General features: G+C 35.1%; 1 protein-coding gene across 2 annotated transcripts in view; it reads right to left on the reverse strand.

Moving 5' to 3' along the window:
* Positions 1–23,477, reverse strand: part of LOC6048455 (glutamate receptor ionotropic, NMDA 2B) — a 41,290-nt gene that overhangs the window by 2,964 nt on the left and 14,849 nt on the right. For both annotated transcript variants that reach the window (XM_038255213.1, XM_038255209.1), the window contains 2 exons: positions 189–421; positions 12–131 (listed from right to left, as the gene is read on the reverse strand). In XM_038255213.1, coding sequence (XP_038111141.1) covers positions 12–131; positions 189–421 — 353 coding nt within the window. The remainder of the gene's footprint in view (positions 1–11; positions 132–188; positions 422–23,477) is intronic.

Genomic DNA, 23,477 nt, shown 5'->3' on the forward strand with positions numbered 1-23,477 from the left:
CTCAAACGAACCATGGCGGCGACCTGCTCGCGCACCGCCTGCACAAAGTCGTCGTGACCGGCGATCTGGGACGTGACCACCGAGAACTGGTGCCACTTGTACCGCTCCAGAATGCTCAGCATGGCCGCGCTCTGCAAAGAAACTCAATCAGCACCCCACACTCACTCCGAAAAATCCGATCAACCAACCTGATGTTCAATGCTCGGCGCCAGCTGTAGCTGCAGGGCCGATTGGGACGCGCGCCGTTCCAGCCCGGAGTTGTCGGCGTTCCACGAGATGACGGGGATGCCGAGGTAGCCGGCAAGCTGGAGGAAGTACTGCGCCGAGGCGGTGCTGCGCCCGTACGACTCGTAGTTCATCATGTACAGGATGGCGGACACGTTCGCGTGCAGGAACTCCTTGCACAGCGTGTTCAGGATGGCTGGAATGGAGAGACGGGGGGGAAGTTACGGAGGGTTATGTAGGAATTTCCAATTTAAAAAAATAAGGTGCTGAAAAGAACTTTTTGCAATTCCACTGTGAAACTGTCAACTTTTCCTGTCCTTCTGGAGAAACGAAACGGCCTACTTTTCCCTACCAAAATTAACAGAATGGAAAATTAATACCTTTCAATAACAGTGCTGAAAAGTTCTACTTTTCAGCACAGAAATGGGTGCTGAAAAGTTGAACTTTTCAGCACTAGTATCGGTAAACCTCGTTGGATAAATGTACAACTCGTGCTGAAAAAATCATCTTTTTGCAACTTGTTGCATAAACTACTATTTCTGCACTTCTTTTAGTACTGAAAATTTCACCATTTCGACAACTGTATCGAACAGTTGAAGTTGAACACTGATCTTAATTAACGGCAAATAGCATTCATGCAGGAAAATAATTGTTTCACGAAATATGCATAAACATGTTTTCCGGACATGCAAAAAAAATCAGCTCGTTGCAAAACTTGATCTCGAGAGGAACATAGGATGCATTATATTTTCTAAGCCAAAAATTATAAAAAATACTCAAAAATATTTCCGGCGAATTTTACTTTAAAAATCCTTTGAATATCAAATGGAATTTCATGAATACTTTGAAATGATTTTTAATTGAATGAATATTATTAGTATTTGTATTAGTAATAATTTTTGCATCCACTGAACCCTCGGAAATTTTTCAATCAAAAATGATATCGAATACGAAAACTTGATGCATTTTTTGATCCTTTGGTGTATTTTCCATTAGGAAAAGAAGAAATCAGTTTCCAAGCAATATATTTCAGGTTTTTTAAACCCAATTCAGAAGTTCTTAAAATTTATAGGCATTTTCCGTAGAACAAATTTCATACGAAATGTGAAAACTTGTGATTGGTTCTTCAAATTCAGTTTAAAATGCAGAATAAATCGATATTTTTTTAAACAAAACAAACACAAACCTTACCATTTGAAACATAGTTTAAAAATAAAGTAGTATCCTATCAATGTGACTCCGGTTTACGATACATTTTTTTTTACAACCTATTACTGAGAAAATAGTATCGCTATTGTTTGAAAATTTCCCAACCAAATCTCTGAAAACTAATTGATTTTGCTCAGTGTTCCCACGAGCTTAAGGCTAGGCTAGGTTCATTTTTCTGGTTCAAGTTCACAGCACACGTCGGCAAGCATCTTCAGATATTTTTTTATGAATGGTATGAATTTTATAGCTAATTCATATTGGAATTAGTTTGGAAAAAAAATAAAAACGAGAAGATACCCTTGAAAACCAAAAAAAAATCAAATTATTCGCTCTACAGCATTGCCTTGGCGTTCTCGATTGCGAGATTCCTTCTCGAAACAAGGTATCCGAAGGCTTGATTGTTGAGGCAATTGCAAACCTCTTTTTACACCTTAGCTTCCATCCACCTCGGGATTCGAACTGACGACCTTTGGATTGTGAGTCCAACTGCCTACCAGCGACTCCACCAGGACAGGACCCAGGGAGACGACTCCTACACCTGGACTAAGGTAACGACCTAACCTTTTTTAGGTTAGTCCGGGGTCAAAATTTACTTCCCCGTCCGACGGAAGGCGTGATCAGACAAATCTCGTCTCAAAATTTGCCACCGGGACCTTCTGGGATCGAACCCAGCCGACTGGGTGAGAGGCAATCACGCTTACCCCTACACCACGGTCCCGGCATACCCTTGAAAACCATAGGTCTTGAATAATTGAATGGCATCCAAACTTAAATCTAGGATTTTGGAGAAATTACTGTTAGCTTTAAAATTGCGTTTATTTCCGCCAAAATTGAACTAATGCTGATATTTTATTTAGTGAAAATATTCTGTTAACTCTTTTCTTTATTCTGATTTGATCGATAATGTCTATAAACGCTGAAGCTTATTAGGGCAAGAGGATATTTTTTTTCCCAAAATCTCTAGGCTTCGTAAATTTTTAGTAATAATTTGCTAGTTATGCAATTTGAAATGCTCAAATTTGTTTTCGGGTAATATTTTAATGTAAGGTCAGTACAATGAAAAGTTTCCACATTTTGTTTAGAAAATCATTTTCTATTGAAATTAAAAAAAAAGGAAAACTGAAAATATTAGCATGTTACACCGTAACATTGTTACACCGTAACACTGGAAACATAACGTAACATTATTACGGTGTAACGAATGTTACGGTGTGATGAATGCTACGATGTAACGAATGTTACGGTGTAATGAATGATGTGGAGTTGGAGTCGGAGCCGGAGTCGGTGGAGTCGGGTCTTTTTGGGAAGCCTGGAGTCGGAGTCGGAGCCGGAGTCTGCTAAATTTTATTAGCTGGAGTCGGACTGGAGTCAAGATTTCAGGATAGGACAGGATTTCAAAATAAAAAAATATCCGTGACCTAGAAAATATTTATCCTGTGGATTTTTGTTTTTTATCCAACTCTAAGTTTATCCATGTATTTTCATGGAGGCGCACGACCATTCATAAAGCTACACAGAAAAAAAAATCCGGTAAATTTACATCATTAATGATGTACCAAAAGTGCACGTCATTAATGATGCTAATTTACATCAACTTCATTTTAAATTTACATGTCATCCAACGTAATCGTTCCCAGGCAAAATATTTCAAATAAGTGTAAATTTCCGATGAAAATAACGTAAATTTACCGGAGGAACATTTTTTTTTGCTTCGCTGAATCTAGAATCCGATGTAAATTTCAATCGCATTTGATATTCATTGCGTTTTGAAAATTTGTCGGAATCAAGATCCAGCGAAGCAAAATAAGTAAATGGGATAATGCTAAACGTTAGAAGTAGAAAAGACAGAACGCCCTAATATAAGTTGTCAATGTTAGAAATTTGTGATTTTGGCAATACGGAATGTACTCACCTAATAATTATGTGTTCTCGATCCGTTGAGTTGCTTCGGTGCCATCGAATTGTCTGCCGTCGAGCAGCCGCTGCAGTTAATGGTTCCGATACAACTCTAAAATGGAGTCCATCGACGATGATTCTGCTCAGTAACGAAGTCTCGAAGTCGGCTCGTTGATGGTGACCAGCATCTCACCACGACCTTCTGGGTATCGGCCCAGACCTTGATGGTACGAAGACATGCAGAACAATCGAACAACTTTTCATCCGTGTGGACACGCGCTTTCGCAGGACTTAACCGTGCCGGAACCATCCTGCTCAACAAGGCAGCGCAGAAATTCCTCCTCGATCCGGATGCTGCTCTTGGGAAACACTTTCGGAATCGCTGTCGTGTCGGTGAGGTGATTTGCTAGAAATCAGAATATTGTTCTTGTACCTACATAGGTTAATGATCGTTCCGAAAAACTTACGCTCGGGACGTTTCTTTGACGATCTGCGGCACTGCAATTGCAAACTGGAACCGCACAATCGTGCAAACCAGGTCAAATCGACGAGGTGGATACACATGACCAGTCTGCACTCGTTCCTCACTTGGAAGATTCATCGTTGTTGAGAACTGAAAAATTTAACGTGTTATTCTACATCGTATACGTATAATTAAAAGAAACTAACTCAATAATACCTGAACATCCTCCCTGAAAAATTTACGATCTGCCCAAAAACACCTGTACATCACACTCGAAGGCGCTATTTTTTTTTTTCACCGAAATGACCGATTTTTGCATCTGCCAGTCTACGATCTTTCCGAACTTGGCCAAATAACTGAGAATGTCCGCTTCATCCACCTGGCGCGGGATAACTTGCGTGAATCTAGCTCCATTTTTCGCCAGCTCCATTTTCACCCCAGCGCCCTCTAGCGGCCAATGAGAGAACTAATGGCGAAATATTTCATCTTGTTTTCCCAAGACACAAACCATGAACAGCGCCATCTGTGAGAACATATGGAACTAAAAATGTGAATTTAGCTCCATTTTTCCTATTCTTCCAGCCCAGCCAGAATAGTCCACAACTCTCACCCACATTAGCACAGTATTTAATTTGCTAATCGGTACAAAATTTAACCTCAATCTTTTTCGTGTACATGCGCACGTAGTTTCCTCTACGTGAGCTACAGAAAGAATAATTTTAATAGGTTTTAATGCAATTAGATTCAATGCGAAGTTTTGTTCTAAGCGACCTGTAATGAATAATATTGGAACATCGTAGTTGTATCGTTAATTTGATTGTGGTTAACCGCGGTGGATTCTTTTCTATACCACAGTTTTTTGTGTAATCAATGTGGTAGATGCTTTGGTGGATTTTTAACAGTTCGGATTATTTCAGGATTGTCAACCCGGTTAACAAAAATCAAATATTAACGAAACAACATGAAATCGTGAAACCCTGAGCAAGGCAATTTTATCCACATCCATAAACCACATGGACATACTGGGCTTCTGTCATCAGGGGTAACATTGAAACCCAGACCAAATGTCACCCCTGATAACGGTACATTGTTTTAAAAGGACAGAAGTCTACAGAGTGAGGACTCTAGCTATCAGAAAAAGCGATCGAATTAAGGGAAGGTATCTTGAAATGGGCCCTATAGACCCAATTCCCCTAAAATATGATTTTTCATATAATTCACCTTCATGCTCCAATCTTGCTATGTTGGCTCATGAAACTCAACATTCCAATGAATAGGAAGTGTAGTTCAGGTCTCTAGCTTTCAGAAAAATCGATCGAATTGAGGGAAGGTATCTTGAAATGGGCCCTATAGACCCAATTCCCCTAAAATATGATTTTTCATATAATTCACCTTCATGCTCCAATCTAGCTATGTTGGCTCATGAAACTCAACATTCCAATGAATAGGAAGTGTAGTTCAGGTCTCTAGCTTTCAGAAAAATCGATCACATTGAGGGAAGGTATCTTGAAATGGGCCTTATAGACCCAATTCCCCTAAAATATGATTTTTCATATAATTCACCTTCATGCTCCAATCTAGCTATGTTGGCTCATGAAACTCAACATTCCAATGAATAGGAAGTGTAGTTCAGGTCTCTAGCTTTCAGAAAAACCGATCACATTGAGGGAAGGTATCTTGAAATGGGCCCTATAGACCCAATTCCCCTAAAATATGATTTTTCATATAATTCACCTTCATGCTCCAATCTAGCTATGTTGGCTCATGAAACTCAACATTCCAATGAATAGGAAGTGTAGTTCAGGTCTCTAGCTTTCAGAAAAACTGATCACATTGAGGAAGGTATCTTGAAATGGGCCCTATAGACCCAATTCCCTAAAATATGATTTTTCATATAATTCACCTTCATGCTCCAATCTAGCTATGTTGGCTCATGAAACTCAACATTCCAATGAATAGGAAGTGTAGTTCAGGTCTCTAGCTTTCAGAAAAATCGATCACATTGAGGGAAGGTATCTTGAAATGGGCCTTATAGACCCAATTCCCCTAAAATATGATTTTTCATATAATTCACCTTCATGCTCCAATCTAGCTATGTTGGCTCATGAAACTCAACATTCCAATGAATAGGAAGTGTAGTTCAGGTCTCTAGCTTTCAGAAAAATCGATCACATTGAGGGAAGGTATCTTGAAATGGGCCTTATAGACCCAATTCCCCTAAAATATGATTTTTCATATAATTCACCTTCATGCTCCAATCTAGCTATGTTGGCTCATGAAACTCAACATTCCAATGAATAGGAAGTGTAGTTCAGGTCTCTAGCTTTCAGAAAAACCGATCACATTGAGGGAAGGTATCTTGAAATGGGCCTTATAGACCCAATTCCCCTAAAATATGATTTTTCATATAATTCACCTTCATGCTCCAATCTAGCTATGTTGGCTCATGAAACTCAACATTCCAATAAAAAGGAAGTGTAGTTCAGGTCTCTAGCTTTCAGAAAAATCGATCACATTGAGGGAAGGTATCTTGAAATGGGCCCTATAGACCCAATTCCCCTAAAATATGATTTTTCATATAATTCACCTTCATGCTCCAATCTTGCTATGTTGGCTCATGAAACTCAACATTCCAATAAAAAGGAAGTGTAGTTCAGGTCTCTAGCTTTCAGAAAAATCGATCACATTGAGGGAAGGTATCTTGAAATGGGCCTTATAGACCCAATTCCCCTAAAATATGATTTTTCATATAATTCACCTTCATGCTCCAATCTAGCTATGTTGGCTCATGAAACTCAACATTCCAATGAATAGGAAGTGTAGTTCAGGTCTCTTGCTTTCAGAAAAATCGATCACATTGAGGGAAGGTATCTTGAAATGGGCCCTATAGACCCAATTCCCCTAAAATATGATTTTTCATATAATTCACCTTCATGCTCCAATCTAGCTATGTTGGCTCATGAAACTCAACATTCCAATGAATAGGAAGTGTAGTTCAGGTCTCTAGCTTTCAGAAAAACCGATCACATTGAGGGAAGGTATCTTGAAATGGGCCTTATAGACCCAATTCCCCTAAAATATGATTTTTCATATAATTCACCTTCATGCTCCAATCTAGCTATGTTGGCTCATGAAACTCAACATTCCAATGAATAGGAAGTGTAGTTCAGGTCTCTAGCTTTCAGAAAAACCGATCACATTGAGGAAGGTATCTTGAAATGGGCCTTATAGACCCAATTCCCTAAAATATGATTTTTCATATAATTCACCTTCATGCTCCAATCTAGCTATGTTGGCTCATGAAACTCAACATTCAATGAATAGGAAGTGTAGTTCAGGTCTCTAGCTTTCAGAAAAACCGATCACATTGAGGAAGGTATCTTGAAATGGGCCTTATAGACCCAATTCCCTAAAATATGATTTTTCATATAATTCACCTTCATGCTCCAATCTAGCTATGTTGGCTCATGAAACTCAACATTCCAATGAATAGGAAGTGTAGTTCAGGTCTCTAGCTTTCAGAAAAACCGATCACATTGAGGGAAGGTATCTTGAAATGGGCCTTATAGACCCAATTCCCTAAAATATGATTTTTCATATAATTCACCTTCATGCTCCAATCTAGCTATGTTGGCTCATGAAACTCAACATTCAATGAATAGGAAGTGTAGTTCAGGTCTCTAGCTTTCAGAAAAACCGATCACATTGAGGGAAGGTATCTTGAAATGGGCCCTATAGACCCAATTCCCTAAAATATGATTTTTCATATAATTCACCTTCATGCTCCAATCTAGCTATGTTGGCTCATGAAACTCAACATTCCAATGAATAGGAAGTGTAGTTCAGGTCTCTAGCTTTCAGAAAAACCGATCACATTGAGGGAAGGTATCTTGAAATGGGCCCTATAGACCCAATTCCCTAAAATATGATTTTTCATATAATTCACCTTCATGCTCCAATCTAGCTATGTTGGCTCATGAAACTCAACATTCCAATGAATAGGAAGTGTAGTTCAGGTCTCTAGCTTTCAGAAAAACCGATCACATTGAGGAAGGTATCTTGAAATGGGCCTTATAGACCCAATTCCCTAAAATATGATTTTTCATATAATTCACCTTCATGCTCCAATCTAGCTATGTTGGCTCATGAAACTCAACATTCAATGAATAGGAAGTGTAGTTCAGGTCTCTAGCTTTCAGAAAAACCGATCACATTGAGGGAAGGTATCTTGAAATGGGCCCTATAGACCCAATTCCCTAAAATATGATTTTTCATATAATTCACCTTCATGCTCCAATCTAGCTATGTTGGCTCATGAAACTCAACATTCCAATGAATAGGAAGTGTAGTTCAGGTCTCTAGCTTTCAGAAAAACCGATCACATTGAGGAAGGTATCTTGAAATGGGCCCTATAGACCCAATTCCCTAAAATATGATTTTTCATATAATTCACCTTCATGCTCCAATCTAGCTATGTTGGCTCATGAAACTCAACATTCCAATGAATAGGAAGTGTAGTTCAGGTCTCTAGCTTTCAGAAAAACCGATCACATTGAGGAAGGTATCTTGAAATGGGCCTTATAGACCCAATTCCCTAAAATATGATTTTTCATATAATTCACCTTCATGCTCCAATCTAGCTATGTTGGCTCATGAAACTCAACATTCAATGAATAGGAAGTGTAGTTCAGGTCTCTAGCTTTCAGAAAAACCGATCACATTGAGGAAGGTATCTTGAAATGGGCCCTATAGACCCAATTCCCTAAAATATGATTTTTCATATAATTCACCTTCATGCTCCAATCTAGCTATGTTGGCTCATGAAACTCAACATTCCAATGAATAGGAAGTGTAGTTCAGGTCTCTAGCTTTCAGAAAAACCGATCACATTGAGGGAAGGTATCTTGAAATGGGCCTTATAGACCCAATTCCCTAAAATATGATTTTTCATATAATTCACCTTCATGCTCCAATCTAGCTATGTTGGCTCATGAAACTCAACATTCCAATGAATAGGAAGTGTAGTTCAGGTCTCTAGCTTTCAGAAAAACCGATCACATTGAGGGAAGGTATCTTGAAATGGGCCCTATAGACCCAATTCCCTAAAATATGATTTTTCATATAATTCACCTTCATGCTCCAATCTAGCTATGTTGGCTCATGAAACTCAACATTCCAATGAATAGGAAGTGTAGTTCAGGTCTCTAGCTTTCAGAAAAACCGATCACATTGAGGGAAGGTATCTTGAAATGGGCCCTATAGACCCAATTCCCTAAAATATGATTTTTCATATAATTCACCTTCATGCTCCAATCTAGCTATGTTGGCTCATGAAACTCAACATTCCAATGAATAGGAAGTGTAGTTCAGGTCTCTAGCTTTCAGAAAAACCGATCACATTGAGGAAGGTATCTTGAAATGGGCCCTATAAACCCAATTCCCTAAAATATGATTTTTCATATAATTCACCTTCATGCTCCAATCTAGCTATGTTGGCTCATGAAACTCAACATTCCAATGAATAGGAAGTGTAGTTCAGGTCTCTAGCTTTCAGAAAAACCGATCACATTGAGGAAAGTATCTTGAAATGGGCCTTATAGACCCAATTCCCTAAAATATGATTTTTCATATAATTCACCTTCATGCTCCAATCTAGCTATGTTGGCTCATGAAACTCAACATTCAATGAATAGGAAGTGTAGTTCAGGTCTCTAGCTTTCAGAAAAACCGATCACATTGAGGGAAGGTATCTTGAAATGGGCCCTATAGACCCAATTCCCTAAAATATGATTTTTCATATAATTCACCTTCATGCTCCAATCTAGCTATGTTGGCTCATGAAACTCAACATTCCAATGAATAGGAAGTGTAGTTCAGGTCTCTAGCTTTCAGAAAAACCGATCACATTGAGGGAAGGTATCTTGAAATGGGCCCTATAGACCCAATTCCCCTAAAATATGATTTTTCATATAATTCACCTTCATGCTCCAATCTAGCTATGTTGGCTCATGAAACTCAACATTCCAATGAATAGGAAGTGTAGTTCAGGTCTCTAGCTTTCAGAAAAACCGATCACATTGAGGGAAGGTATCTTGAAATGGGCCCTATAGACCCAATTCCCCTAAAATATGATTTTTCATATAATTCACCTTCATGCTCCAATCTAGCTATGTTGGCTCATGAAACTCAACATTCCAATGAATAGGAAGTGTAGTTCAGGTCTCTAGCTTTCAGAAAAACCGATCACATTGAGGGAAGGTATCTTGAAATGGGCCCTATAGACCCAATTCCCCTAAAATATGATTTTTCATATAATTCACCTTCATGCTCCAATCTAGCTATGTTGGCTCATGAAACTCAACATTCCAATGAATAGGAAGTGTAGTTCAGGTCTCTAGCTTTCAGAAAAACCGATCACATTGAGGGAAGGTATCTTGAAATGGGCCTTATAGACCCAATTCCCCTAAAATATGATTTTTCATATAATTCACCTTCATGCTCCAATCTAGCTATGTTGGCTCATGAAACTCAACATTCCAATGAATAGGAAGTGTAGTTCAGGTCTCTAGCTTTCAGAAAAACCGATCACATTGAGGGAAGGTATCTTGAAATGGGCCCTATAGACCCAATTCCCCTAAAATATGATTTTTCATATAATTCACCTTCATGCTCCAATCTAGCTATGTTGGCTCATGAAACTCAACATTCCAATGAATAGGAAGTGTAGTTCAGGTCTCTAGCTTTCAGAAAAACCGATCACATTGAGGGAAGGTATCTTGAAATGGGCCCTATAGACCCAATTCCCTAAAATATGATTTTTCATATAATTCACCTTCATGCTCCAATCTAGCTATGTTGGCTCATGAAACTCAACATTCCAATGAATAGGAAGTGTAGTTCAGGTCTCTAGCTTTCAGAAAAACCGATCACATTGAGGGAAGGTATCTTGAAATGGGCCCTATAGACCCAATTCCCTAAAATATGATTTTTCATATAATTCACCTTCATGCTCCAATCTAGCTATGTTGGCTCATGAAACTCAACATTCCAATGAATAGGAAGTGTAGTTCAGGTCTCTAGCTTTCAGAAAAACCGATCACATTGAGGGAAGGTATCTTGAAATGGGCCTTATAGACCCAATTCCCCTAAAATATGATTTTTCATATAATTCACCTTCATGCTCCAATCTAGCTATGTTGGCTCATGAAACTCAACATTCCAATGAATAGGAAGTGTAGTTCAGGTCTCTAGCTTTCAGAAAAACCGATCACATTGAGGGAAGGTATCTTGAAATGGGCCCTATAGACCCAATTCCCTAAAATATGATTTTTCATATAATTCACCTTCATGCTCCAATCTAGCTATGTTGGCTCATGAAACTCAACATTCCAATGAATAGGAAGTGTAGTTCAGGTCTCTAGCTTTCAGAAAAACCGATCACATTGAGGAAGGTATCTTGAAATGGGCCCTATAGACCCAATTCCCTAAAATATGATTTTTCATATAATTCACCTTCATGCTCCAATCTAGCTATGTTGGCTCATGAAACTCAACATTCCAATGAATAGGAAGTGTAGTTCAGGTCTCTAGCTTTCAGAAAAACCGATCACATTGAGGGAAGGTATCTTGAAATGGGCCTTATAGACCCAATTCCCCTAAAATATGATTTTTCATATAATTCACCTTCATGCTCCAATCTAGCTATGTTGGCTCATGAAACTCAACATTCCAATGAATAGGAAGTGTAGTTCAGGTCTCTAGCTTTCAGAAAAACCGATCACATTGAGGAAGGTATCTTGAAATGGGCCTTATAGACCCAATTCCCCTAAAATATGATTTTTCATATAATTCACCTTCATGCTCCAATCTAGCTATGTTGGCTCATGAAACTCAACATTCCAATGAATAGGAAGTGTAGTTCAGGTCTCTAGCTTTCAGAAAAACCGATCACATTGAGGGAAGGTATCTTGAAATGGGCCTTATAGACCCAATTCCCCTAAAATATGATTTTTCATATAATTCACCTTCATGCTCCAATCTAGCTATGTTGGCTCATGAAACTCAACATTCCAATGAATAGGAAGTGTAGTTCAGGTCTCTAGCTTTCAGAAAAACCGATCACATTGAGGGAAGGTATCTTGAAATGGGCCTTATAGACCCAATTCCCCTAAAATATGATTTTTCATATAATTCACCTTCATGCTCCAATCTAGCTATGTTGGCTCATGAAACTCAACATTCCAATAAAAAGGAAGTGTAGTTCAGGTCTCTAGCTTTCAGAAAAATCGATCACATTGAGGGAAGGTATCTTGAAATGGGCCCTATAGACCCAATTCCCTAAAATATGATTTTTCATATAATTCACCTTCATGCTCCAATCTAGCTATGTTGGCTCATGAAACTCAACATTCCAATGAATAGGAAGTGTAGTTCAGGTCTCTAGCTTTCAGAAAAACCGATCACATTGAGGAAGGTATCTTGAAATGGGCCTTATAGACCCAATTCCCTAAAATATGATTTTTCATATAATTCACCTTCATGCTCCAATCTAGCTATGTTGGCTCATGAAACTCAACATTCAATGAATAGGAAGTGTAGTTCAGGTCTCTAGCTTTCAGAAAAACCGATCACATTGAGGAAGGTATCTTGAAATGGGCCTTATAGACCCAATTCCCTAAAATATGATTTTTCATATAATTCACCTTCATGCTCCAATCTAGCTATGTTGGCTCATGAAACTCAACATTCCAATGAATAGGAAGTGTAGTTCAGGTCTCTAGCTTTCAGAAAAACCGATCACATTGAGGGAAGGTATCTTGAAATGGGCCTTATAGACCCAATTCCCCTAAAATATGATTTTTCATATAATTCACCTTCATGCTCCAATCTAGCTATGTTGGCTCATGAAACTCAACATTCCAATGAATAGGAAGTGTAGTTCAGGTCTCTAGCTTTCAGAAAAACCGATCACATTGAGGAAGGTATCTTGAAATGGGCCTTATAGACCCAATTCCCTAAAATATGATTTTTCATATAATTCACCTTCATGCTCCAATCTAGCTATGTTGGCTCATGAAACTCAACATTCCAATGAATAGGAAGTGTAGTTCAGGTCTCTAGCTTTCAGAAAAACCGATCACATTGAGGGAAGGTATCTTGAAATGGGCCCTATAGACCCAATTCCCCTAAAATATGATTTTTCATATAATTCACCTTCATGCTCCAATCTAGCTATGTTGGCTCATGAAACTATATGTATCTTGAAATGGGCCTTATAGACCCAATTCCCCTAAAATATGATTTTTCATATAATTCACCTTCATGCTCCAATCTAGCTATGTTGGCTCATGAAACTCAACATTCCAATGAATAGGAAGTGTAGTTCAGGTCTCTAGCTTTCAGAAAAACCGATCACATTGAGGGAAGGTATCTTGAAATGGGCCTTATAGACCCAATTCCCCTAAAATATGATTTTTCATATAATTCACCTTCATGCTCCAATCTAGCTATGTTGGCTCATGAAACTCAACATTCCAATGAATAGGAAGTGTAGTTCAGGTCTCTAGCTTTCAGAAAAATCGATCGAATTGAGGGAAGGTATCTTGAAATGGGCCTTATAGACCCAATTCCCCTAAAATATGATTTTTCATATAATTCACCTTCATGCTCCAATCTTGCTATGTTGGCTCATGAAACTCAACATTCCAATGAAAAGGAAGTGTAGTTCAGGTCTCTAGCTTTCAGAAAAATCGATCACATTGAGGGAAGGTATCTTGAAATGGGCCTTATAGACCCAATTCCCCTAAAATATGATTTTTCATATAATTCACCTTCATGCAGGCTTGCCACAAAATACAGATTTTTCAGCACAGGCCCGAAACACAAACGAATTTTTTTTACAGTTAAAATAAATTTGAGCAGTTTTTGCTAAATTGGCCAAAAAGATAAACATTGTTAGCATCTTTTGACATGTTCAGTTTTTGGTAAGAATATTATTCTTTAAAGTTATACTCGATTGAGAGTTTGGTATGTGCCAAAAAAATCTGTATTTGTGGCAAGCCTGCCTTCATGCTCCAGCGCGGTTTAGTTGTCCTCCAACTTCCCACCCTCCAACTATTTTAAATGGATCTTTACCCTCCACCCTCCAAGGTTCCAAGCAACTTTTTCAAAACGGCGTATGTGTTATTCGATTTATTACTTACATCGTCATGAAATGAAACTCTTAGACAAAAAGTATATTAGAGAGCTCTCCTTAGAAGTCACTCAATCAAATCTGAGAAATCTCTTGCAACAACACCACCACCAACCGCCCTGTTCCGCTATCGATGGCTAAGTTATGTTTCAAGCAGCACCACTACCCACACTAGTAATGTTACATCAGCGATGGATAAATTAAAGTTTTTAATCAATGGGCTTTTGGGAGCGATTTAGATTAATAATTTGCATAATTTACCGTTTTTACTTTCAAACCAACAATTAATTAACAGATTAATCACATTTCGCTTTTCAACTAATGAATCATTCCTTTCTAAGATTTTTATTCATTTCAATCATTTTAAGCATTTCAATAGTTTGAAGTATGTTAAGTTGGTTTTAAATATTACGAGTAATTTTTACATTTAAGGTATTTCAGGTATACGAGTGTATCAAGTTTTTAAAGTTTTCAAGGATTTAAAGTGCTTCAAGTATTTCAAATATTGTATGTATATCATGTATTCCAAGTTATTCAAATATTGTTTATCCAATTAGTTTTAGTTTTTCAAATAATGTAAATACTCTATTTTTTAAATTGTTTCAATTATTTCAAATTGATTTTAATTTTTTCAAGGATTTAAAGTGTAATAAGAACATTATGTGTTTCAAGAGCTTCAAGTATGTAAAGTATTTTGTGGATTTTAAGCATTGCAAGTATTTCAAGTTTTCAAAGTATTTCATGTATTTAAGTACCTATTTCAAGTATTTCAAGATTTTCTAGGATTTAAAGTATTTCAGATTGATCTTAAATATTTCAAGAATTTGTAGTTTTTTTAATGTATTTTGAGTGTTTCAAACAAGATTCATGTTTGGAGTTTTTTTAAGTCCAATGAACAAAATTTATTTTTTTTGTGTTTCTGAAACCACATTGCGTCAAAAACACTCTAAAGCCAAAAATCAAAATTGGACCTTTATAAAAACAATAGAAGTAAATAAAAATATCAAATGTTTCTATTAATTCATGTTTATTAAATACTTCGTATACTAGTATCTTAGTATTTCATGCAATTCAAGTTATTTAATTACTTATAATATATTTTTTCAATAATTTTAAATTCCTTTAAATATTTCAAATTGATTTTAAATATTTTAAGAATTTCGATTTTTATAAGTACATCAAACATTTCAAGAATTTCAAGTATTTCAAGTTTTGATTATAAGTAATTGAATTATTTCATTTTTTCCAAGTTTTCGAAGTAGGTATTCAAGTATATCAAGTATTTGTATAATTTTAAGGATTTAAAGTATTGAGAGAACTGAATGTATTTCAAGAATGTATAGTGTTTCAGATAGATCTTAGATATTTCAAGAATTTGTAGTAATTTAGTATTTCGTAGTATTTCTAGTATTTAAGCAAGTTTCAATTATCTGAAGGGTTTTAAGTACTTGAAGGGGTCTGGGGTTTTTTTCAAGTCCAGTAAGCAAAATTTAGTTTTTTGTTGTTGTTGTTTTTTTGTGTTTCTGAAACCGCAATGAGTTAGCGGTATTCAAAAACATAGGCAAAATATTGGTATGGACCTTCAAAAAAACAAAATACTTCTTGTATATACTTGCATATACTTCATGTTTTCAGATATTTCAAGGATTTCATGTACATATTTAATAAATTTCGAGTTTTGAAGTAGTTCAATTATTTCATGTATTTCAATTTCTATGATTTAAAGTATTCTAAATTGATCTTAAATATTTCAAGAATTCGGTCTTTTATGTATTTTGAGTGTTTCAAGCAATTTTCATGTATTTGAAGAATTACAAGGATTTCATGAACTTGAAGGATTTCAAGTACTTCATGTTTGTAGTTTTTTACAGTCAAATGAACAAAATTTTGTCTCTTTGGTGTATCTGAAACCGCATTGAGTCAGAGGTAGCAAAATTGAACCTTTAAAGAAACAATAGAAATAAATAAATATGTTTTAAGTATTTCAAATACTTCATGTTTTCAAATTCTTCAAACATTTCAAATCGATTTTAAATATTTCATGAGTGTTATAAGTACCGTCATCAGGGGTGACATTGGGTCTGGGGGTGAGATTGCATCATACAAATTTCAAAATTTTTGTCTGACCCAATGTCACCCCTGATGACGGTACATCAAGCATTTCAAGTTTTGGAGTATTAGGTTTTAAGTCTCATAAGTACTTTAAGTATTTAAATTTTTCCAAGTTTTCGAAGTAGGATTTCAAGGATTTAAAGTATTGCGAGAAACGAAAGTGTTTCAAGAATCAATAGTATTTCAGATTGATCTTAGATATTTAAAAAACTTGTAGTATTTTAAGTATTTCGAGTATTTCGAGTGTTTCAAGTAGGGGAAATATGCCCATTTTAATCACTCTAAGCCGTTCGACCAATTCTCATCACTTTTGCCGTTTTCCGCTATAAAATCCATATTTTCAGATGTATCAACAATGAAGAGTTGCTTGCTCACTTTTTTTGGAGCTAGTTATTACTTTGGAACAGTCAAAAACACTTTATGAAAGCTGTAATTCATGACCAAAGTGCTGATAGGCCGATAATAGAAATAGGCTGAGAAAGGGTATGGTTCCCCTATATGAAGAATTTCAAGTACTTCAAGTCTGGGGTTTTTTCAAGTCCAGTAAACACATGTACACACTAGCAGCACTGACAAGTGATGGACGCGTAAGCTAAAGTGCGATCCAAACAATCTCAATTTTATGAGATTTCCGTGCTAAACTGTTACAAACTTGTCACAAACAGTTCGTTACGTGTTACGCTACCGCCACATCGTGAAGTTCACTCGCAAAACGGTAATCTTCGACGAAAAAACGGAAGAGGAAATTTTGTAAGCAAACCGCAAAAATGGCGGCCTGCGCGAAGTGCACAGTCGTGTGCGAAGATTTAAACAATCGTCTTGAGTGTGGCAAATGCCGGAATCTGTTCCACCCTATTTGTGTCGGTCTCATGCCGGAAGCGGTGCCAAAGATTGCCGAGGAATTGCAGCGAGGTGTTCACTGGCTGTGCCAAACCTGCGTGGGGAAAATTTCGCTGTACTCCGTTTACGCCCATCCGGAATTGACCCGCATGAAGCTTGACATGGTTGCCGAGGTGCAAGCGTCCGTGAAACTGGCCATCGCATCCGTCCAGAACAAGGCGGAAGCCACGGCAGAGGAGCTGAAGGAGCTCAAGCAGCAGCACACCCTCAGCGTGATGGAGCTTTCAAAGCGGGTTCAAACGTTGGAGTTGCACCAGTCCAGTCACATCCAGGAGGTGAGTTTCCGTGTCGACGACGTCCACCGGCAGTTGCGGAGGGATGAGGTCGTCATCATGAAGGTGCCGTTCAAAGAAAACGAGGATCTCCGCAAGCATCTCCTGGCCATACTGACGACGCTCCAACTCCCCCCGGAGCATTTTGCCAACGTTTTGTTGAGGCGGATTTCGAGACCGAATTCTCAAGGTGCATCATCAAGGAGTATCTCAACTCCACCGATTGTGGTGGCCTTCGAGAGCAGATACAAACGGAACGAGTTCATGAAGGCGTACTTCCGGAAGGCAAACCTTTCACTCAAGGATTTAGGGTTTCCTTCAGATGGCAGGATCTACATCAACGAGAATTTGTCAGCGCAGAACTACTTGGCCTTCCAGTTTAACTAAGTTTAACTAAAAATAACTAAATTTTACTGAATGTATCTGAATATAACTCAATTTAACTAAATTTAACTTGATTTAACTTAATTTAACTAAATTTAACTTAACTTAACAAAATTAAACTATATTAAACTTAATTCAACTAAATATAACTAAATTTAACTTAATTAAACTAAATTCAACTAAATTAAACAAAATTTAACTAAATTAAACCAAATTTTACTAAATTTTATCAAATTCAACTAAATTTAACTACATTTAACAAACTTTTACTAAATTTAACCAAATTTTAAATTTAAATAAATTGGACTTAATTTAACTAAATTTTACTTAACGTAATTAAATCAAACAAAATAAAACTATTTAACTTGGTTAAATTTAGTAAAATTTGGTTAAGTTTTGTTAAATTTTTAACAAAACTTAACCAAATTTTACTAAATTTAACCAAGTTTTACTAAATTTAATTAAATTTTACTAAATTTAACTAAATCTTACTAAAATCAACTAAATTTTAACAAATTTAACTAAATTTACCAAAATTGTAATAAATTTAACTAAATTTAGCCAAATTTTACTAAAAATAACACAATTTCAGTCAATTTATCTTAGTTTAACTAACTTATCGAAATATAACTTAATTAAGCCAAAGTTAACTAAATTGAAAGCGAAATGTAACTAAATTCAACTAAATTTAATTAAATCTTACTAAACTTAACTTAATTTGACTAATTTTAAATAAAATTTACTGAATCGAACTAAAATAAACTAAGATTAACTAAATTTTACTATATATAACCCAATTTAAGTCAATTTAACTTAATGAAACTAATTTTAACTTGATTTTATTCAATTTAGCCAAAGTTAACTAAATTTAAATAAATGAAGCGAAATTTTACGAAAATTAATTAAATTTTATTTAATTTAACTAAATTATACTTATTTTAACTAAATATAACTAGATTCAACTAAATTTAATGAAATTTTAATAAATTTTACTAAATTTTACATCATTTAACTATTTTTAACTAAATTTAATTAAAGCTTTCTGATTTTTACGGAATTTATCTGATTTTGACTTAATTTATCTTAACTTAATTAAATCTAACTAAATTTGACCAAATTACCAATAAAATCAATTTAAAGTCCAGTTAACATACTAACCCAACATATAATTTTTGTGCTAGTTAGGTTAAGTTAGTTTAAGTTTTGTTGTTAATTCAATATTTTTTTGAATAAAAAAATCTGTTGTTTTTATTTGTCACCCTAATTTAATTAAACACCCTAACTTGAAATCCGAAGTAAACAGGAAGGAGAAACCCCGGTTTCCGGCACGTCGGTACCCCGTTTCTAGGCCCGTTATCGTGGTCAAAACGGGCCCAAAAGCGTGCCACAGACGGGCGTAACACAGCGGCCAAAATGCATAACGCCCGCCTAAATGTTGCATTCTGGCACGCAATGGGCCACAACGAGGGGAAAAAGCGTGCTGAAAATCGGGCCCGCTTTCAGGCAAAACGTCCCCGCTTTTTGGACGTTTTCCGCCCATTTTTCTATGTGGGATATCAGTCGTCAATTCTTGGCATACCATTACAACAATATTTTCATTTGCAGCTTCTTGTTTTTTTGTTTAAACTTATTAAATCCAAAGCGCCAACTTATCTATATAAAGAACTTTCCTTTAGTAGATCACAACGTACACATAACATTCTAATTCCAACTCATCATACTAATTATCTGGGGAATTCATTCGTAGTCAGTGGCGCACGCCTGTGGAACGCTTTGCCTCATCGTCTGAAAAATCTCGCTTCTATTAGTGATTTCAAGCAACAGTGTAGGGAATATTTAATGAACACTTGATAGAAACAGTTTCTTGACCAGTTTATTTTATCACCTAAATTCTTCTTGTTGAAGTCATTTTCATTTGTTTTTAGGTTAAGTTATTTCTCTTTATTTATACAATGATCATTTGATGTACTCTAACCTAATTTGTAGTTAGTTTTAAGTTTTTTTGTTTGTAGTTTTATCATATTCGAACTTAATGATGTCTCTGTATACGATAAAAGGCTTGCCCTTATGTATATTTTTGAAATAAAGATACAAATACAAATACAAAAAATACAAATACATGTTTGTTTTTTTTTTTTTTGTTTTTTGGTGTTTCTGAAACCGCATTTAGTTAGTAGTATTCAAAAACACAGCAAAATTTTGGTAATTGGACCTTTAAAAACGTTACTTAATCCACCTAGGTGAATGGGGGCTTCCTCTTCTCGGTTCATACACAAATTTATGAATTGAGAATGTACATGTATAATATACATTGAATATATATAGACGATTCGTTGATTGAGGTCTAAAATTCAACTAAATTACTAATATTATTGTTCACAATGATAAAGCTCGGTCCTAACCAGGTCCCAGTACCGAAAAGGACCTAATAAAAATAATTTTATGAAAAAAAATAAAAAATGATAAAGCTTAATTTTCTGGGTACCATGACACTTTATACGACCGCAAAGGATTTAAAATAAATTTTTTAAACAATTTAAAGTAATAACTTTGCGATCCTTTTTGATAGAAAGCATATTACTTTATAATGTATATAGTCTATAGGCTTACTAAATCGAATGCTATTCTATCCCAGTAAAAGTTAAATACGCCTACGGTCTGTCGACGAAAATCCATGTAAACAATGCACGCGAGCTGTCTAATGCTGTCACGGCGTAAAAACTAATGCAGTGCTCGAACGAGTCATAATGGAGCACCCGCCGTCGAGCAGTTTTTGACAGTTCGCTCCATAAGAAATACATTGTAGAAAAAAGCAAAAACTGCTCGAATGGAAATGCTCAATTTCCGTAAACTCTCTCCCTCTCTCGCATTCCGCTCTCACATTCCGTGGCTAAGCGAAAATTTAAGAAAGGGTAAAAAGTGTATCGCTAACGGAGTCGATCGATGGCTCAAGGATAGGTATCTAAGAACACATAACATATTGTCATTTCCCGAGATGACTTGACCTGTCTTGGCTTGGTTAAGCCGTTTTTGAGGCTATTCTGAACTTGATTTGAGGTCGGGTGGAATCTTTGCATGCTGGACGCGATTTACAAAGGGAATTTTATTTCCTAAGATGACATTCGAAGCACGATGAAAAATGCTTTCGAATGAAGTATTATAGTTGTGGGTTTTTTAGCCGGATGGGCAAACCAGCATGTGATAATGCATTGGTATCGTCAAAAATAGCAGTTTACCGCAGATATTAACGACTAAGCTTAATAATTCGTCGAGATATGTATCTCAGTGGATTGGGTTTTGAAAGAGCTTTCCAAAAATGTGCAACATGCCGACATTTTGGTTAATTTTGGCCTCGTTTTAGTCGATTTGAAGGCGGCTGAATGCAAACAGTTTTCTTAAAGTGGCTGTAACTTTGGCAAATTTCAATGGATTTTTGTCCCGTTTCAGCCAGGGATGGAGGACATTCCAGACTACCTAGTTATGCAAAAATGAAGCAATTTTGAAAAATTTTCATCGTTTTTTTGTTTTTCGGTTTTAGGTTTGCAAATCGTTTTTCGTAAATATCTTTTGACAGGAAAGGGCTACGGGGAAGATTTTCAATAGCGACTTATCGGAAGCTAAGAGGGATCGAATGCCACCGGAAGTGTCCAAATCCGTTCAGCCATTTCCGAGAAATCGAGGTGCAATTTTTTGGCCAATTTTCAAGTGATTTTATATGGCATTCCTCGGAGAGGAAGCCAAAACTATAGAAGTAAAACAAGTATCAAACATTTCTAGTAATTCAAATACTTCAAATTTCTTGTAATTGAAGAATTTCGTGTTTTCGTGTATTTCAGGAATTTCAAGTTTTTCCAATATTAAATGTATTTCAAGTTATTCAATTAATTCGAGTATTTTGTTTTTTGAATTAATTCGAGTATTTTGTTTTTTTCAAGACCTTGAAGTATTTCTTTTACTTCATGTAATTAATTCAAGTTGTTTAAGTCATTCAAGCATTTTATCATTTTCAAGGACTTTTTCGATTACTTTTATTTTTCATGTATTTCAATTATTTCAAAGATTCCAAGTATATTAAATTTTCAAGTTTCTATTATTTAAAGTCTTTCTGCTTTGTTTTTTTTTTTTTGTTATGATATGGAGCATTTTAGGTTTGTCGAGTATTTTGATCATATGAAGCTTGATTTTTTTACGTATTTCAGTGTTTAAAAAATATGTTAGTGATTTCGAATGTTTTAAATGTTGTTGAAGTATTTTAAGAATTGTTGACACGTCAAATACTTCCTGTTTAAATATTTTATCATGTATTCCAAGCTACAAAAATATTCCAACTGTTCAAGTAATCTTTGAAAATATTGTAAATATTGAAAGTACAATAAATAGTTTATGTATTTCAAGTACCATTTTATTCGGGTTTTAGAATGATTTTCACTTCATAAGAACATTTTTTAAATTTTAAACTGTTAACGGTTTTATGTTATTAAAGTGTTTGAAGAATTTCATATATTTGAAAACATCGACAAATTTCTATTGTTCCAAGATTTCTTTTGTATATTCAGATGAATTTCAATCATTATTATCACTTTTCGGTTTACATAAACTCCTTAAAATATGATGCTTTTATACGGTTTTTAAAATTTTATTCAAAAAAGGAAATTAATTTAAATCAGTTATTTTATTTATTTGGAAACACTTAAAAACTGGTATTTTTGTCAAATTTTTGCTCAAATAATTTAAGTATTTCATGTACTTGAAATACCTTAAAAATCTTAAATTATTGAAATTCTTAAAAAAAATTTAAATAAAAAAACATGATATGAATGAACATGATTGAAGTGCTTGAAAATTTTAAAAGTGTTAAGATGATAAAAATATTTGATATACTCCAAATATTTTTAAAACTGGAATCACTTAAAAATGAATAACTTTAAAAACATAATATAATAGAATTACGTGAAATGCTTGAAATACCAGAAATATTTTAAATTTGGATGTGTTCATCGAGGGTTACATACATGTTTAAAATAAAAAAAAAATCATGTTACTGAAAATTTATTAAATCCTCTAAACAAATGATTTTCAATCACTCCTGAAACGTTTATAAAGATATTTCATGATTAAACTTAGTAAGAGACGATTAAATCTAAAAAAAATGAATTAAATTATAGAAAAATTAAAATATTAACATTAACTGAATTACTTGAAATACATGACTTATTTGTATTACTAGAAATGCTTGAAAAACACAAAATACTTGAAGTACAGGAAATATTTTAAATTCTTTATGAAATTAAAATAAATGAAAAAGATACTTGAAATATTTACTTCAACTACTTGAAATACTACAAATATTAAAAATCAATTTGAAATACTTGAAATCCTTGAAATAGTTACAAATGTTGAAATGCTTGGGTTCAAGAAATACTTGAAAATTTGATTTACTTGAAATGCTTAGAAAAAAATGAATACTTGAAATTCTTTAAACCCTTGAAATAATTGATGCATCGTGAGGGGTGAGATTGGGTCATACAAATTTCTGCATTTTTGTATGAACCAATCTCACCCCTGATTGCGGTACTTATAATACTTGAAATGCTGGAAATACTTATTATACTTAAAATCCATGAAAACTGTAAAAAACTTGAATTACGTGAAATCTTTAAAAACCTTCAAAAACTTGGGACACTCGTATACCTGAAATTCCTTAAATATAAAAATTACTCGTAATATTTAAAACCAACTTAACATACTTCAAACTATTGAAATGCTTAAAATGATTGAAATGAATAAAAATCTTAGAAAGGAATGATTCATTAGTTGAAAAGCG

This window comes from Culex quinquefasciatus, chromosome 1 (genome assembly GCF_015732765.1).
Source record: "Culex quinquefasciatus strain JHB chromosome 1, VPISU_Cqui_1.0_pri_paternal, whole genome shotgun sequence".
In the NCBI taxonomy this organism is placed as follows: domain Eukaryota; kingdom Metazoa; phylum Arthropoda; class Insecta; order Diptera; family Culicidae; genus Culex; species Culex quinquefasciatus.